General features: G+C 33.3%; 2 protein-coding genes across 2 annotated transcripts; one reads left to right on the top strand and one right to left on the bottom strand.

The window, feature by feature from the left end:
* Window positions 1–7,026: 7,026 nt before the first annotated feature.
* LOC105229537 (tensin homolog) lies at window positions 7,027–11,246 on the bottom strand. Its single transcript, XM_011209880.4, has 2 exons — window positions 8,377–11,246; window positions 7,027–7,495 (listed from the first exon to the last, which is right to left on the bottom strand). The coding sequence occupies exon 1, from the start codon at window positions 11,229–11,231 to the stop codon at window positions 8,421–8,423; it is 2,811 nt and encodes a 936-aa protein (XP_011208182.2). The 5' UTR covers window positions 11,232–11,246; the 3' UTR covers window positions 7,027–7,495; window positions 8,377–8,420.
* A 4,774-nt stretch (window positions 11,247–16,020) lies between these two features.
* On the top strand, window positions 16,021–18,760 carry LOC105229536 (ras-related protein Rab-8A). The gene is made up of 5 exons (XM_011209879.4): window positions 16,021–16,775; window positions 17,226–17,425; window positions 17,994–18,086; window positions 18,191–18,304; window positions 18,368–18,760. The coding sequence occupies exons 1-5, from the start codon at window positions 16,652–16,654 to the stop codon at window positions 18,479–18,481; spliced, it is 645 nt and encodes a 214-aa protein (XP_011208181.1). The 5' UTR covers window positions 16,021–16,651; the 3' UTR covers window positions 18,482–18,760.
* The last annotated feature ends 42 nt before the right edge of the window (window positions 18,761–18,802 follow it).

The following is an 18,802-nucleotide window of genomic DNA, read 5'->3' as shown; positions in this document are numbered from 1 at the left end:
CTGCATACATTTTTAACATGTAACAAATCTTTATAATTTAAATAGAAATTATAAATTCTGTTTAAAACTTACCTTCCTCAACAATTTAACAACGTAATATGTCTTTATGTAAAATGACGGCTAAAACAGGGTCGCAATTATATTTTTGTATTATAATACTTGCACCGTGCAAGGGTTTTGCAAGAGCAAGAGAATACCCATAATCTGTTTATACCATGTTCAGACCGAAAATTTAAAAGATTAGATTACATTTAAGCATTTCATAGCCCAACAGTGTTCTCACTGCCGTTAGAAAGATCAAAATACAGTTGTTATTCATCGCTTAATATTCATCAAAAGAAAAGATTGTCATATAGTATTCTGAAATAAAAGCCGTCTTTTTCAATTATTTTCCATATAATAGAAACAGTGGATGCAATTTTTTCATTTGTTACGTCGATTTTTAGGTGAAATTAGATTCATTGCTTTAAAGAAATTTGTTTGTTTACATTTTTTCCCTTCGTAGTGTCTAAATCAGCTGTGATGTAATAGATTTCCAACCCTGACAAGTAGATGGCGCAAAATTAGAGTCGCACAGAAAGATTTTGCGTGGATCAGTTTCAAATCATTTCAATGAAGTGATTTGGAACTGTCATTTATGTATGGCGAAATCTTGATAAATTTTTAAGATTAGTGGGATAATCCATTCAACAGCCGAAATCGTGTGATTAAGTGTCGGTCTGAACATGGTATGTTCTTGTGTGGGCATTTGATATCATGAAATAATCATTCTTAAAATGGCGTCGGATATTTTATGCTACTATTATTAAAGTACGAAAATATGAAATCTTTTACTTTTCAAGAAATACATTTGTAGAAAAAAGTATATTTCCTCTATTTTTATTTTCCACATAAATTGTTTTCATACATATAAAAATTTAAACAGTTCAAGACCTCAAAATATGCGCTACATCAGCTCGAACCTGCCTACCCCGACGACTTTTCGCAAATCATTATGTTATGATAACAAAATACCACATAAGTATAGATTTGGCAACGACAATGGCAATATTTTTGACAGTTAGTATGCCATAAACTTTAGCATAAATATTAATTCTTTGGAGAAATGTTATTTTGAAAATTGCCATTGCCAAATCTGTATGTGGGCATTTGTTATTATAATGGGAGACATACACGCAACAATTAGTTGGTTGATTGAGTTGGGTTAGAAATTGTCCTTGTCGCTACATACGACACAACTTTTAACACAATTTTGAGGCCAACTTCATTTTGAATATTCACTTCGTTGCTTAAACATGAGCTCGGAAGTTGTTGCTTTACTTATTACATATGACGCGCTCTCTTCGAGAGCCAAAATAAAATGGCGAAATAGTTTGAAATCGCACGACCAACCCAAACACTATCCAACTAACACAACCAACTTCACAAAATATCAAAAAATTTGATTTTCATCCAACCAGTTGATTCAACTGCCCCATATACGTAGCAATCAGTTGTTCAATTCGTTGAAGTTGATACAATAATTGGTGCATGTATGCCTTGCATTAGATGAAAACAACATTGTGCCTCCCTTTGCTTTGCTGCGCCACGATTTGAATGAACTCAGACAAAAGCTTATACTATATTCAGACCGACACTTAATCACACGCTGTTGAATAGATTATCCCACTAATCTTAAAAATTTATCAAGATTTCGCCATACAAAAATGACAGTTCCAAATCACTTCATTGAAATGATTTGAAACTGATCCACGCAAAATCTCTCTGTGCGACTCTGATTTTGCGCCATCTATTTGTCAACATTGGAAATCTGTTACATTATCACAGCTGATTTAGACACTACAAAGGGGAAAAAATGTAAACAAACAAATTTTTTTAAAGCAATGAATCTAATTTCACCTGAAAATCGACTTAACAAATGAAAAAATGCATCCACTATTTCTATTATATGGAAAATATTTGAAAAAAGACGGCTTTTATTACAAAATACTATATGACAATGTTTCTTTTGATAAATGTTAAGCGATGTGACTTCATGAATGACAATAATACTATGTTCAGACCGAAAATTTCAAAGATTAGATTACATTTAAGCATTTCATAATCTAACAGTGTTCTCACTGCCGTTAGAAAGATCAAAAAACAGCTGTTATTGTCATTCATGAATTCACATCGCTTAATATTTATCAAAAGAAAACATTGTCATATAGTATTTTGAAATAAAAGCCGTATTTTTTTAATATTTTCCATATAATAGAAATAGTGGATGCATTTTTTCATTTGCTTGTTCGATTTTCAGGTGAAATTAGATTCATTGCTTTAAAAAGAAATTGTTTGTTTACATTTTTTTCCCTTTGTTGTGTCTAAATCAGCTGTGATAATGTAACAGTTTTCCAGTGCTGACTAGTATTTTTCCAGTGCTGACAAGTAGATTGCGCAAAATCAGAGTCGCACGGACAGATTTAGCGTGGATCAGTTTCAAATCATTTCAATGAAGTGATTTGGAACTGTCATTTTTGTATGGCGAAATCTTGATAAATTTTTAAGATTAGTGGGATAATCCATTCAACAGCCGAAATCGTGTGATTAAGTGTCGGTCTGAACATAGTATAACAGCTGTTTTTTGATCTTTCTGACGGCAGTGAGAACACTGTTGGGTTATGAAATGATTAAATGTAATCTAATCTTTGAAATTTTCGGTCTGAACATAATATTACGTACATACTTATGTACATCGAAGTTATCTGTCAAAGCAAATGCTCGAAGCAAAAGTTATAGGTGAATCTGCCATAAGAACTTTGCAGTCTGCTTGAAAAATATAAGCTATGAAAATATAATATTCGTTACATATGAATAACCAACCTTTAATCGATATACAATATACGTAGATCCACATTGACTTCGGAATAATATTCTATTCTTTGTTTGTCTACAATATTTTTTTATTCATTTAATACTTCATTAGTTGTTTACATAAATAGGTATTATATAAAATCTGTTTTATATTAAAAATAATAACAAATAATTAGAATTAATTTCATAAATTTTATAAAATCTGTTTTATATTAAAAATAATAACAAATAATTAGAATTAATTTCATTTGTATATTTATGCATAAACGTTAAACAAGCGTAATTGATCATGTAGTATAAGTACCTGTTGCTCCTGAATCGTAGCGCTTATATGAACTTGGAAATATACGTCATACATACATGTACATATGTATGTAGTTATTGCAACATACACTATGCATCCTATGTGCATACATACATACATACATACATATGTATATGTATGCATATTACTTACTGTACTTGCTGCTGGTGTGGACTAATTACTATTAACTTATGCTACTTTTTTGCACAGTTTATTTATTTTTGTTATACTCCTTGTTGGAATGAAATGAAAACACATACTTACATATACATATATGCACATATATGTATTATGCACATAGTGCTCTTAATTGCTTTTGTTGGTAGGTACGTGAATATGCATACATATTTAAACACAAATTAAATTTAATTCGGAATAATATAATAATAAGTTTCAAGATTCGATGTTATTTTTTTTACTTCAAAAGGTCATAATTTTTACATTCGTATAAATAAGTACATATACTATGTGTAAGCATGTATGTATGTACATACATATATCCATGTAATGGAACTGAGGCAATGCTGCCAGTGCGCAGCCGTATGAATGAATTCTAATTACAGTTCACATAAGTATGTATGTATGTACATACTATATATTTCTAACACTTACATATCTATGCATCTATTGTATTATGTCTATATACATATTTATACGTACGTATATACATACATATGTATAGAGCTTATGATCTCAATAGCTCATATTTATGTTTTTCACGTTCTCGTTGTAGGAATTTTGCATTTTCCTTTTATATATGTACATATGTATGTACATTAATTAAGCATATAGAATGCTTATACTTATGTACATACATATGTATGTATATGACATTTCGCGGTTGATTTGCTAATTTTATTGAGGACTGTATTTTTTTCGCCTTCGTTTCGTAGCAGCTGAATGACAACGCTTCCCGATTTTTCTCTAAATTTTTGTTTATGTTTTTAGATTTTAGCATGTGGTCTGCCAAATCAAAAATATTCTCACACAATTAATGAAATTCGAACAGTTTTAAAATGTAAAAATTCCAAAAGTAACATAACAAAATAAAAGTATCAAATAATGTATACAAATTTCAAAAAATCAACCCTATTATTTTATATAATTTTGTATACTATTCATTTGTAACTAGACTTTACTTTATTAAAACTGTTTTAAATACATAATAAATAATAATAATATTATTAATAATTATAATAAATTTGCAATAAAAAAATATATTCAACTCAATCTTTCTTAATTACAAACTTATTATAAGTAGAAATTTTCATTCAATCTTTTTTATTTTATTACAAAAAGTCTTACTGTTAGAAAACCAAAAAAAAAAAAATTATAAATTCAAAGTAACGCTAACAAACCGCAATAAACATAAACTGAGATTGTTTTATTTTTTCGCCTCACAATAAAAGGACAGGCAAGGCGTAAAAACTATAAGTATTTAAAAGGAAAAAAATATTTTTAATATAGTATATTGTCGCACCACCCTTTTTCTACTGCTTGCAGTATTCTCGGCATTGATTCAACCAGATTTTTACATACTTATATTCGGACTAATCTTGTTCCAATCTTCTTCTAATGCATTCCTCAACTGATTCCTCGATGTGCAGCCTGATAAAACTGAAAGTTGTATTCAGTACCAAGTTTTTGCATGCTTTCTTTAAATTGTTTTTTTTTTTTAAATCGCCAAATTTATACATGTGTATGTGTGTATATTCATTACACAGTTTTAGTTATATTCTTGGCATCAAGTTCTTGACTTGGCTTATGACATACAATACTTTACTTCTTCCATAACTTTTCTTGCGAATTTAAGTCAATCATGTACATATGTACATATACTTACATATACTTATTTTGCTAATCAAGGGTTTTTTCTTTGCTGCTCGACAATGTAACTAATTTTTTCGTAATAATCTTTTGATAGATTCGGGGTTAACCTTGTTATCAGAAGATTCATCGACTCTTGCAGCAAGTTTATGTGTAGAAGTAAAAGGGCTTTGCTTTATTTCCTTTAAAACAAAGTTTTCATCTCTGGTGGACATTTCTTAGGTTCGGACTCGCGTTGCTTATTTGAAACCAATCCATTTCATTTATACATACATACATATGTGGTAAATTACCGTCAACTGCGGGTTTGCTTTTCTTTACCAAATTTGCCATTCCCGCTCCGTTTTTCCTTGTAAATGTTGGTGTATGACTAAATTGCGTTCATCCATTATTTCGCGACATTTAAAAAAATACTTACTTAAACTTAATGACTGACGATACTCAAATGATAAGTCTTCAGGCTTATAATTAAACTTCGAATATTTACCGTTAAATTCTATAAAAATACAATATGTCCCACTTTTAATGTGAAAAGATTGTTTGATCAGTTTTTGTTTTATGCGGTTAATTCTACGTTACTTTGATATTTTTGTTGATTTCTAACAATAGGAAAAAGATCGAGCTGAATATCTTTTTCCATTATATATTAAATATAATTAGAAATTTTGTTTTGTGCTTGCCCGACTTTCAATGTGACTGATTGTAATAAAATTAGAGTTGTTTGCAAAGAAAAAGGAATAAAGTGAGCATCTAGCAATAGTGGATATCATTTGAGCGGTCAGCTTTTTGCTGACGTCACACATGTACTCGTGTTCTTTTCTTTGGTGAACATTTATGAAACATCAGAATTTGGTAATTTAATACCTACTGTAAAAACTACTTATATAAAATACGTATACATACATACATATATATGTACTTAGTAAAGGATGACGTCTCGTTATTACGCCGCCACAAGCGGATAGTAAGGTATAATTTGTTAAGTATAATATTTTAAATATTTTGGGAAATTTTGCGGTTATATAACGCAAGATTTGAATTTGCATTATTTCAAATTTTCTTTACAGTAGTCGAAGTTAAAACACTATTCCGAACATATTTTGTGTGAAATTTTCGAACAGCGGTCGCCAAGCTTTGTTCAAAAGAAACGAATTAATTTGTTAATAATACTTTCATTCATTTGTACAAGCATTAACCATCGCTCGTCAAGAAATAAAAAAAAATTTCTGAAGCCAACTTTACCTTTTAACGCGCTGTCTAAAAATGATTTTTCTCGCTCGCTCATTGTAGCTGCCGTGTTTATTTAAGTATGCATAGTGCAAAATCTATGGGCATGAGGAATTTTCGACAGTAATTTGCCGGCACTCGGCTTGAAGCTTCCACTCTCTGGTTATGGTAGTCAACACTTTACTACATAAATGTTGGTAAATTTAAATTTTGCGTTCGTTTTTATTTATATATATAATTAATTCATATCTTGGCTTAATTTTGGGACACGTTTTACTTTATGTTAGTGTTTTTGCTTTAAACACTTTCACTGTTTGCGCTTTTTTCGGGCCAGAGACATGACGTCATGCCTCAATTACCATTATGACTTCATTCATGGTTGTACATCCAACTACGTCTAATGTAGCAATAACATAAAAATTGCCAAAATTAAAAAAACACCTATGAGTTCGAGGTCAATATCAAATACTGTTTCGTCTCAGTTCTGGTTTAACCTTCTTCGCCCATGAGCTCGTATTTAGTTTGTGCTAAACAATTCCGAAAGATATTAGATGTGTTCATTATGCGCCTTCTACATACATATGTACATAAGATCAGAAAAAACTATGCGCAGCTCTGAAAAGTAATTTCCACAATACTCTGACTCTGACAATAATTGCGTGAATGCAGCGAAATCAGTATGACCCCACACATCGGATTTAAACGAATGCTAGAACTTAATTGTAGAACTTAAACGGCATATTCTTGTATTTTTTTTTGTTTTTTACATACATATGTATGTAGTATGTAAGTACCCTTAAATGAACATTTTTAAATTTGTGTTACTATTTTAAGTGTTGGATTTATTCGATTTGATTAATATTAAAGTTAAGGCACAATGTCAAATATAATTAGAATGAAAGCTATGTACAAAAAAATTATAAACAATAAAATAAATATGAGCATACATACAAACCTGCATACACACGCCCATATGTATGCACTTTCATATATGTACATACTTATCTACATATGTATGTATGAATAATATTGAAATATTCAATATACATATATTTGAACTAAACTGGGACATCATTTTAGTTGATTTAGAGCTGATTAAATTGTTAGTGTAGACGTTCGAGTGCTAATACCGCATAAATTGATATTAAGGCCCCGTCATTTCAGTTATATTACAGGTACAATTTTTTTCAAGAACGTACATGTGTATAATATGTGAATATCTGATTTCCCTCTCTATTCATTTGGCCATATGGAATCTTGATCGGTGTATAAATACTTGGATAACTGTAGTGAAAATTAAAATAGAAAAAAAAAAATCAATAATGTTTGAAATATTTGTTTTGAAAGAATGTTTTTTAAGTATATACATATGTATAAAGTTTAAAATTCATATGCATATGTGTATATGTAAGTATATATACACACATAATGTTGAATATGACCATATATAATTTTTAATCACTATTTCCAAATAAATAACGTATGAAAGTGGCGAAGGGTATGTGGTGGATATAATTTTCTAAAAAATAATTTATGAACTTAAAATTTATATCATCAATGTAGCAGTAGTCATATGATCAAATCGAGCGAATATATGTATGTAGAGCAATTAAAATGTAAATGTTTAGATATTTAATAAAACTTTGCATATGAATATAAATGAATACAAATCTAGTCGAGTACGCTGAAGCGTTATTCAATTTATTATTTTCTTTATTTTCTCGTTACTTTTCTTTAAGATGATCATTTACCACCCGTGCACATATGAATGTATGTGTACATACATATGTACATGCATGTATGCACACCTACAACTTGAAAATTATAAACAAATAGAAATTAATTAGGAAATATTGACCGAAATTTAACAGGAAAGAACTAGTAGAGATACAAGTATAACACATTTCTTTTCAAACATGAATTCTATACGTACTCGTATGTATGTACATATGTATATAGTTTTATACAGGGTGTTTAAGCAAGAGAAGATTTAGGTAATTTTGACGACCGTCTAACGAGGTCTCTCTGTAATATTCTAAAACTGTGTGCGTTTCTTACACTAGTATTTATAATTAAAAAAAATATAAATATGTACATACATATGTATATACACGAGCACTGGTGCGGCCACTTTCAACTAATGTAGAAATAACATTTCTTCTTACTTTGTTCGTTTTCCAAGTTATCTCGACTCCGTATTCATCCTATTTCAGAGCACAAAATTACGTTCTTTCTCAGTTGGCAATGTTTTATTGACGAAGGAAACAATGGCTGAAGCTGGCTGATGAATGTCTAAATCACAAAATACATGGCATTGATTGTCTTTCGATTTCGGCGAGCTACGAGCCACAAACGCAAATATTGTCTTCTTTAGCGCTCCGACCGGGGTACTATTTTTGTCACTGCCTTCTTCTTCCGTCAATCGGATTTCCCAGAGACGATGATCTGGATCTATGGCACAAAATGAGATGCTATCGCCGGGATAGTGTTTTCGGAAGAATTTTTTCCTGGTATTGTCGGTGAGGGTAATTCCCTGTTGCGTGACTTTAAAGTGCACTTCTGTTGGCATATGCAGTCGATCTTGGGAGTATAATTGCCGTATGGCTTTACGGATAGCCTCTTCACCAGTTAATGATTCAGTGTCACATGAGTACAGCCACAGTACATTACAAGCTGCGCCCTGGGTTAGCAATTGCTTTTGAGCACTAGTCGGTTCGATTAACGATGGTACCAAATCGTGTTCGGGTATGCGTAACAAACATGGCAAGGCTAATTTGTTGATTGAATGTTCATAGATAAGAGCTGACAGTGATGTAAAAACTGGTTCATTGGCACAACTCTTCAAGCGTACACCGTGTTTTGTAGGCTCAATGAGGAAATGGCGCACTAAATCGTCGGGTTGGCCTGTAAGTTCACTATTTGGGGGCGGTTGGTAAACACGTACCACTAAACCATAGTTATCCTTGTATGTTGTGGAATTACGAACTATAAATGTACCTGGTTCAGCATGTAGTAACAACTGAACAACTTCTTCGCGCGACAAATTCGGCTTGTACCAGTATTTCGACGAATCTTTGGCAAATTTGACCAGATGAGCGGCAACTTCCTGTGGTTCACTATTAACCATTGACATGTTGGAGTCGAGGCGTGGGCGGCAACTTGTACGGTAAATTGTCTCCGAAGAGTAGTTGTGCAAGTCTAGCATTGATTTTCCTTTCGTTAGATCTGTTTGTTGTAACATTGGGCTAGGTGAATAGCCCGTGGGACTGTTTTGTCCATTGTATGCACCATGTGGGGTACGTGGAGTAACTGGAAATGCTGGTGTTTCGGGGCGTGCGACCAATGATGGCGAAATTTTACCCGGTTCGAATTCATTCACAGCGCCAGTCGAAGCAGAGTCAATTGGCAGCGACAGTGAAGTCCCCAATGTGTGATCTTTTAAAGACAATTCTGGTTCGGCTAGAATGTGGTTGTGATACGTTTTCTTAGCTGTGGTGATATGCTTAGTGGTAGTAGCATAAATTGGTGGTGACACGTCATTGCGGCTGCGTGCAACAACGGTGGCTCCCAATGAGCTCCGATTATTTGTAGCATACTCGTTCTGATTGTCAAATCCATAACTAGCCGTACTCACGTTTCCATTTCCATATGGGGAGTACTCTGGTCGAAGCGGTTGTTGTGTTTGTATTGGAGAAGGTGATAGCGATTGTTGTCTTTGCGACGGTTTTGACGTACGTTTCTCCACTGTACTATAAAGCGTTTCAATTTCATGTCGTTGTTGATGTTGCGGTTGCTGTGGTTGAATTTTTTGACGAACTAGTGAATTTTGCTGAGTAGGAGCGTATGTTTCGCTTGTTTTTCTATTAGCAATAGAGGAGTCAATTGTGTGGTAATTACGTTCCACAATCGACGAATTAACTGTTGGCGTAACGACCTCGCGGGCAACTGGAATGTCGCGAGTACGATATTGTTGTAATTGTTGTAGCGACGATCGATCCATAGTGTGGGCACGACGTGGCGGGGGCGGTGCATCGTCAACATTTAAGTGAAATTCGAAATCATAGTTGAATTTGTGAGAGTTAGGCGAATTTTCAAATCTACTTCCATTGATACCATCGATAGCTTGCGTTGATCCGACCGATCGGTAATGTTCACGGAAAACCTTTTCCCGACGTTCGCGCAATAATTCTTCAAAATCATCGCGTGGATGGATTTTCCGCACGTTCACGTTTCCATCGACTGTGTCGTCATTGCCAAATTTGTTGCTCTTGTTTTTGTTGTTGCTGAAAATATGATTTTTGCTGCTGTTATCGTTATTGTGTTTGAAATCGTTACTGTAATCATTATTGTCACTGTTGAATTTGCCTTTTAAAGTGTTGCTGTGGCTTCTACTGCTGATGCCGACGGGAGCGCCGAAAATATTGTCATCGTCGTTTCCATATTTGTAATGGTATGTGTTGGCGATAGTGTTGGTATTGGTAGCTCCATTGCGCGTGGGCGATCGGCTATTGAGCGTTTTACGTACCAATATCGGACTCGTAAGTCGTGGTTGCGCTTTGATCGTACTTATTGCGTCTGTGCTACTTCCCTGTGCCGACTTTTTTGCAGTTGGTGTTGTTGTCGATCTTAATGTGGCCGTTAAACCGTTGTTGTAATTAGCACCGTAACAAAGATCCGCATCCATGCTGTAATTTCCATCCGCCTTGGATGGCGCTGGACTTGAACCGAATCCGAAATCGATAGCATCACTGGAGACAGCATCACCGCCATGTTGAGGGCGATGGAGTCCGCCGATTCCATTAGCTGGACCAACACTACGCAATGAGGTCGGCGTCTTATTTATTTGTCCGTAACTAAATGGCAACGAATTTTCACGCGCATGATATGGTATGGAACAACTATAATTTTTGTTTCCATAGCTGTAGCTATTCCCTCTACTTTCTTCACCGCTATCCGACACGATTGAAAAATCATCATATGGCGACCGCATAGTTCGCGAATATTCACAAGACTGATTCATTGTGGCGTAGTAGTCTGCTACGATATTGGCATCTAGCCGCTAACTGCTAGCACACATACAACAAATGTCCACATACAATCTTTATATTATATCTACATTTGTGTACGTGTGTTCTCACTTGCTTATAGACACCGACCCACTCGCAGATACGAATACCTTAACGTTATCTGTGTAGGTAAGTATGTATATTTACTCACATATGTATGTGTGTATGCGTCTTTTAGCTTTATTCCGACTGGTTGGCAGCTTGATAGTGTGTCAGCATTTATTGCTACACTGGAAAAAATCTTTAAAATACTACGTGGTCGATCGATCTTTCTATTATTTACAAACCGTCCACGCTGTTTTCGATTGTCCACTCCTAATCCTAAATCTTATAAAATTGTTATAACTGCTTGATACGCAATCCTTCGCTACATTACAAGATTTGGTGAATCGAAAACAGCTAATAAGTATGTACATGAAATGGAGAAGGAAATCTCTTGTTGTTGTAGTACAAAAGTAAGTATTATTAATTTGTGGATTTCATGCCTCAGCTTTCTTTACGTGTACCCACTCAATAAGTTAAGTAAATCGCAGCAAATACACTCTCCACTTTCCGCGCTCGATCTATACTATATCACGTCATTCGTAGGTAGATGCGAGTACATTTGTTCGTACTTGTGTTCATGAGCATACGTATAGATATTAAATATATCTAAAGGTATACGTGAATGTATACCTATGTACATACATACATATGTGTATGCATACGTTGGTTAAAGTGCACAATAAAAGCAATATAAAGTATTCAATACTTGTTTGCCTCATCTGTAGATACATGTACAGTATATAGCGAGTAGGAGTATAAAATTGGAGAGGTAGATCGTAGGTATATTACTTGAGTAAGGTCGACAAGGTGTATGGTTTTCGCAAATATTCGTATATTTTCTGGTTTTCGTTGTCTTTGGCTTTGTAAGTGATGTCATCTCCACTCTCGTAACAGTAAACTTATACCGCTCCATATGCTTGCTCTCTTGAGAGAAATTCTCTTGTCATAAGTGAGGGTCTACTTGGTATGTGTGTGATGATTGAGGTATTGTATTTACACAGATAAAGTGGAATAAGCGCTTAGACAATCTGTTTGCGTCAAATTGCTCATCTGGAGTACTTTTACAACCTGGCATGCGCCGCCGATACTTCCATTCCGTAAAACCCATATCGACACCGGGATCTTGTTGGCGGCTTCGAACCTATATTCTTGTATTCTTTGCTGTACATTGTTTTACCTCATAAGTGATTGAAAATATTACAGCTGCATAGAGAAAACGCCAATGAAGGGGTAATATTTTGCTGGCTTTTTGTTTTTCTTTTTTTTCTTGTTTTCTTTTCGTGTCAGTTTCGCTTTAATAAATTCGTGTCAGCACATGTATGTATATGTTCGAAGGTGGTGTATGATATGGTATATGTACTATAAACTACTATATGTGCATTGCATGTACAACAGATGTACATACATAAACTGGGTAAATTTAGAGATTATTATTTGAATTAATCCTTTTACTTCCATCTATACTAATCTTTCGTAGATCTGTCTTTCAAGTTTCGGTCGGGTTTTGCGATTCAATAAAGTTCTAATAAACCTGCATATTTTCGCGTATAATTTTGTAGTTTTATTATTAATAAAACGAATTCTGATCGCAATGTATACGCTAATACATCTGTTGTAATAGAAATATAATATATAAACATTTTGAAGCAAGCAATAAGAAATTGCTTGATGATGACCTTAAATTGGTGGATTTAAACTCAAGTCCTGGACGACCCAAACTTTACACGGACAGGAAAATTAAAAACGTACATAACATAGCATTGAGAATTGTAAATGTGTAAACTCATTTTTGTATGAAATCCAACAACAATTTTTTTAAACAAATGTAAAAATTTATAATTTTACGATTTTACGATACTTTACGACGGGTTGTGAGTACCCCAAATATATATGTATTTATGTACATATATCAGGGTGGGTCAAAAAACACGATCTTTTTCGTTCGGTTCTCTGAAATGTTGATTTATAGACACCTGTAAGAATATAACCAACATTTTGAGAAGGGGCCATCCATAAATTACGTCACACGAATTTAAGGACTTTTTAACCCCTCCCCCCGTCCTTGTCAGAAGTCGTCACATTTTGAACTTAAAATATAGGCCACATATGCTACACGATCTTTTAAATAAGTATGACTCGACACTAGGGTAATAACAATCACATTGCACTTGTTTCAGATGGGATGATGCTTGGAGATTTAATAATATCTGTAGTAATAATGGAGGAAACTTAGCGTCGTTGTCTTTTGAAATGTGATGTCACAAAGCTTTTGACCCCCCCTGCCCCTTGTCACACAATGTCACTTCTGAATGATACCCTCCCCCCCTTCAAGGTGTGACGTAATTTATGGATGGCCCCGAATTGGTAAAAAAGCTGCTTAAAATCGGAAGAAAGTTTCATAGGTGATTAAAAATATTTTGTTTTTAATTTACAAGTAAACAAAATATTCTTTCTTTTCTAATTTTTATTTTAGCTATATTTTTTTAATAAAAAATTATCGGCACAAAAATAGCACCAATTTTTCTGAATTTATAAATAATTTGCCGCTAAATCAGCCGTTTCTCCCACTGTGCAATGTTGAGCATATCGTTGCTGAAATGTATGAATGTAGAAACACCGTGTATGTAATTGGCTGTATTTGCTTGTATGTTTACGTAGTTCGTAGATGGTAAACTGAGTCGTAGATATTTGTCTGGTTTTAGAATTTTCACCTCTTAATGTTTTTATTAAAACTACATACATACATACATACATATATTAAAGTATCCATATAGCTATCACATATACATATGTACATATGTATGTGTACAAACATGTACAACTACATATGTACATACATTTATGAATGTTCATTCACACGCATAGTATCTTATATAATATGCGAATATTTATGAAAATGAATATATATGTACATATACATACATGCGTGTGTTCTACTTTATTTTGAATTAGCGGATCGCCAATATAAAAGAACTTTATAAACAAAATGACATCACTAAAAGGTAGCTTGTTCCATATTTTTTTAATGCCCAAATTAAAGTTATCTGCAACTATATTTTTTAATATTAACTGAAAACATTTTAAAATAACCGTGCATATTTTAAGAGTTGTCTGTTAGCCGATTGTTGCAAACTATTATAATTATTTCTAAATAAAAAACGGTACAATATTCGAACACTTTAAGAAACACGATCAGCATCAATGCATTAATAGTTATTGTGCATTTAAGGCGATTATGAAAATGTTACTCATACGCCATATGGCCCATAAATCGTATTGTTGACATTTTGATAATGAAAATAATAACCTGAAAAGTATTGCCATAACAGTTTATTTTTTCACTAATTTCAGTTCTTCAAATAAAGAGCTGGTTAGTGGTTAGCGTTAAACTAAATTTTAATTCTGAAGTGAAATTGTAACTATCCGCGGCAATATAATAATCACGGCACATGTCATCTGGCATGGCATGATTTGCGTTGCAACTGGTAAAAAGTGATTGCTTCCATAATTATTCTATTACGCTCACACTTGAAATGAATGTCAAATGATATTGTCTTAATCTATAATATACTATTAAATGGACGCTCATGTATGTATGTATCTTCTTCTTCTTAATTGGCGTAGACACCGCTTACGCGATTATAGCCGAGTTAACCACAGCGTGCCAGTCGTTTCTTCTTTACGTTACATGGTGCCAATTGGATATTCCAAGCGTAGCCAGGTCCTTCTCCACCTGGTCCTTCCAACGGAGTGAAGGTCTTCCTCTTCCTCTGCTTACAGCGGCGGGTACAGCGTCGAATACTTTCAGAGCTGGATTGTTTTTTGTCCATTCGGACAACATAACCTAGCTAGCGTAGCCGCTGTCTTTTAATTCGCTGAACTATGTCAATGTCGTCATATATCTGTATGTATGTATACATTATATATGTACATACATATAATATACTGTTAATGTGGTATACATTTTATACTATTATTCATAAAATAAGCTATTTAATATAGTGAAAATTTTATTACGAATAAAAACGACATCGCTTTTGTCGGTATAAGAATTCGAGCCATTGTACTTGAGGTTTAATTTTGAATATGTTCATACAAATAAATTTCATTGGAGAAAAAACGAATTTCAGGCTGCTTTCTCAATGTCTGGTTATGAACTAGAGTAGTTCGCTTAATAGATTGTACTTAATAAACATCAAAAATGTGCATGGTTAACGTATATGTCTGCTCAATAGAGCGCCCATTTAATAGAACTTTCACTGTATTTTTTATTTATTGTTTTTACTATTCTATCTTTTAAGTTGGTTCGAACTGGACACAGTGCGCTAAATTTAACTAAAATCGGTTCAGTAGTTTAGGGATCATAGCGGACATACAACGTGACACGAAATTTGTATATATATATGTACATATGTACATATGTATAAGATATAATAATATAACAATTAATACAGATTTTGTCGTGTCTCTCACTGGCTACGGCTGTTGCAAATGATTTTGCGTTATATACATATGTATTAGTATTCTGCAAACGTATGTACATATATATTTCTTAATAATAAGTATAATTACAAATTACATCGCAAGACTATTTCAATAAAATTAAATCATACTGAATAAAATAACGCTTACTAGTACCTACCCGCATTGGTGTGTATACATACATACATATATGCACATTCATATGGATGTACATTTGCTTTCGTAATTTACGAATGCTTTCAGCTGTTTTGCGAATAACAAATTCCCTCTACCGCCACATCTGTGTTGGAAAGAAATCGTAAACAAATAATCAACCAATCTTCAACCCCATAGATGTGCATAACAACCCTTCAACCGAATGGCTGACAAAACGCAGGCGTTGATTTCGAACAAGTCTGTCACGTTCCACAAATACTCCACAAGCAAACTGTTGGTTAGGAGTTGGTCTGCGTTTGACTTGTTTTCATATGTCAAGATTGTATTGATTTTTCGTGAATCCATTTATAAGTTCGTTTTGATGATGCTGATTCATACTTTACACTGAAGACTTGCTAACAATTTTAATTCCAAGTTTCCAACAATAAAATTCACCAAAAAATTCTAAATCGCGAAGATATAAATAATACTAAGAGCTAAAGGAAGCAAAATATAATCCATTGCGTTGTCCATATCCAATAAAGAAATAATATAATACAATATATGTACTTATGTACATACTTATATAAATAAACTACGTTTGCAAATAAAATCTTCAACGACGTTTTGAGCCGTTTCGTATTGTAAAGCAAACAACATATAGACAAAAGCCAAGCATTAATCTGGGAAGTCATTGAAACCGTAAATCGAGATGGCTTTGGACTTTGTGGCGACGTATAAAGTTCTGGTGCTAGGTGATTCTAATGTGGGTAAAACGTGTATTGTCCATAGATACTGTGACGAGAAATACTACGACACATACATCTCCACTATAGGTAACTTAATATAATGGTTTGAATATGCAGATTTTTGGAAATCTCAATTTCAGAGAGTTTACATTAATTGACAAAATTATCCAAAAAATTATGTACATATGTATATGTATATGTACTTAGACTGCATTTCTTGGTCTCTTTACAAAAGAGTGTGCGATAAGAAAAAAAGAGATAATGGAAAACAGTTGGAGCTATCCAGTGCGTCTATATATACATATGCGTAATACATGTTTTTAAACATGTTAAAAAGTGACGAAAAATCTTTTTCGGAGTGCTCTGAAATTGTGAAAATATGCTTTAGTACTTGTAATACAAATGGATATCACTTTTCAGTGTTGGATATGTTTGTCCATTGCGTGTGGAAAACATTTCCATTACTGCATGATATGAGGAAAGGATGATTTCGTTTTTTGCTTAACTATTAATATTCTCTGTAAATATTTGCACTAGGCATCGACTTCAAGCAGAAATTAATCAATTTGGATGGTGTGCCAATAAAGTTACAAATTTGGGACACAGCTGGACAAGAAAGGTTTCGAACATTAACTACGGCCTATTATCGTGGAGCAATGGGTATCCTACTGATGTATGATGTGACCAATTTGGAGAGCTACAACAATTTATCATATTGGCTTCGAAATATCCAAGAGGTTTGTCTTGTTAATTATACGACTATAAATATTCATACATGTGTGCACAATTACACACATATGTACATACATATAATATACATATGTATATGCATATGTTTTTTATTTGTCATAAAATAGTCAGAGAGTAGTTACATAGATGACAAGAAAATTTTGAACTATGTAAAGAATGTATGTACATATATATATACATATGCACATCATATTAGATTAATTTTAGGTGATAATTATGTTGTTGTGAAATAAAAATGTGAGGGAATTTGGAGAAAGTGTTGTAATCCTTGTTATGTATGGATAATGTATTATGTATTATGTATGGCGATAAGTCCCGGTTTGCAAAAAAACATTAACATGTTAACTTTGCCCCAAAATTTTATTCTTGCGATGCTAATGTAAAAATAGTCTCAAATGTAATACAGTAAGGGCAATGAAAACTTGAATATGCGGCTCGCTATAACCTTAGAATATGTTCTTAATAAGGATATACATTTAGTATAAGAACATGCTGAAGAAAATTTAAATACAAAATATACAAACGAATAATTTTTGTATTCATTCATTTGAATAGAATGCGTCACCGGATGTTGTCAAAGTCTTAGTGGGCAATAAATGTGAAAGTTCTGCTACTCAACGGGCGGTCGACAAAGAGAGGGGTGAAAAGGTGAGTTGAAAATAAATTTTTTAAAACAACTAAATAAACTAATACTTAATACGTGTGTATATTTCCATTGGTTTAATATTGTCAAATTATAAATAAAATATTAGATTGCTGAAAATTTTGATATGCCCTTCTTTGAAGTATCCTGTAAATGCAACATTAATATTGAGGAGGCTTTTCTAGCACTGGCACGAAAGATCAGAGAACAACGTGAACGTCGGGTAGAATTTTACTTGAAATGAACTCAGAGTATTCCTAAAATATTAATTTTGTTATATTTGTAGGGGGATAACTTTGACAACGACGATAAAAACCAGGATAAAAAATCTCCTGGCTCTAACGGGCTAGGTACCTTTAGTTTGGCCAGTCTCTCCGAAGGTAATCGTTGTTCCTGCTAAGCCGAACAGAAATATTCCACATACTCGTAAGGAAACATACGTCCAATAGAGTGCTGTAGTGGAATATGTACTTCCATGCATACTTACATACATACATACAGACATGCTATCGTAAATATTATCGGGACACTTGGCCAAATGTGGCTAGCACTGAGATGCGGTATAAAAGCAAAACAACTTGAACCTGCCTCCATGTAATAGGCAAATTACAATTTTCCTGAGTTGGAATATGGTTGTTAATGACGCAGTTTCACATTACAGCTATATAACATGATAATAGTTTAATACTATGTTCAGACCGACACTTAATCACACGATTTC

Source organism: Bactrocera dorsalis, chromosome 2 (assembly GCF_023373825.1).
Source record: "Bactrocera dorsalis isolate Fly_Bdor chromosome 2, ASM2337382v1, whole genome shotgun sequence".
Classification (NCBI taxonomy): Eukaryota; Metazoa; Arthropoda; class Insecta; order Diptera; family Tephritidae; genus Bactrocera; species Bactrocera dorsalis.
Note: the sequence above shows the minus strand (reverse complement) of the source record. Positions and strands in the feature narration are given on the sequence as shown.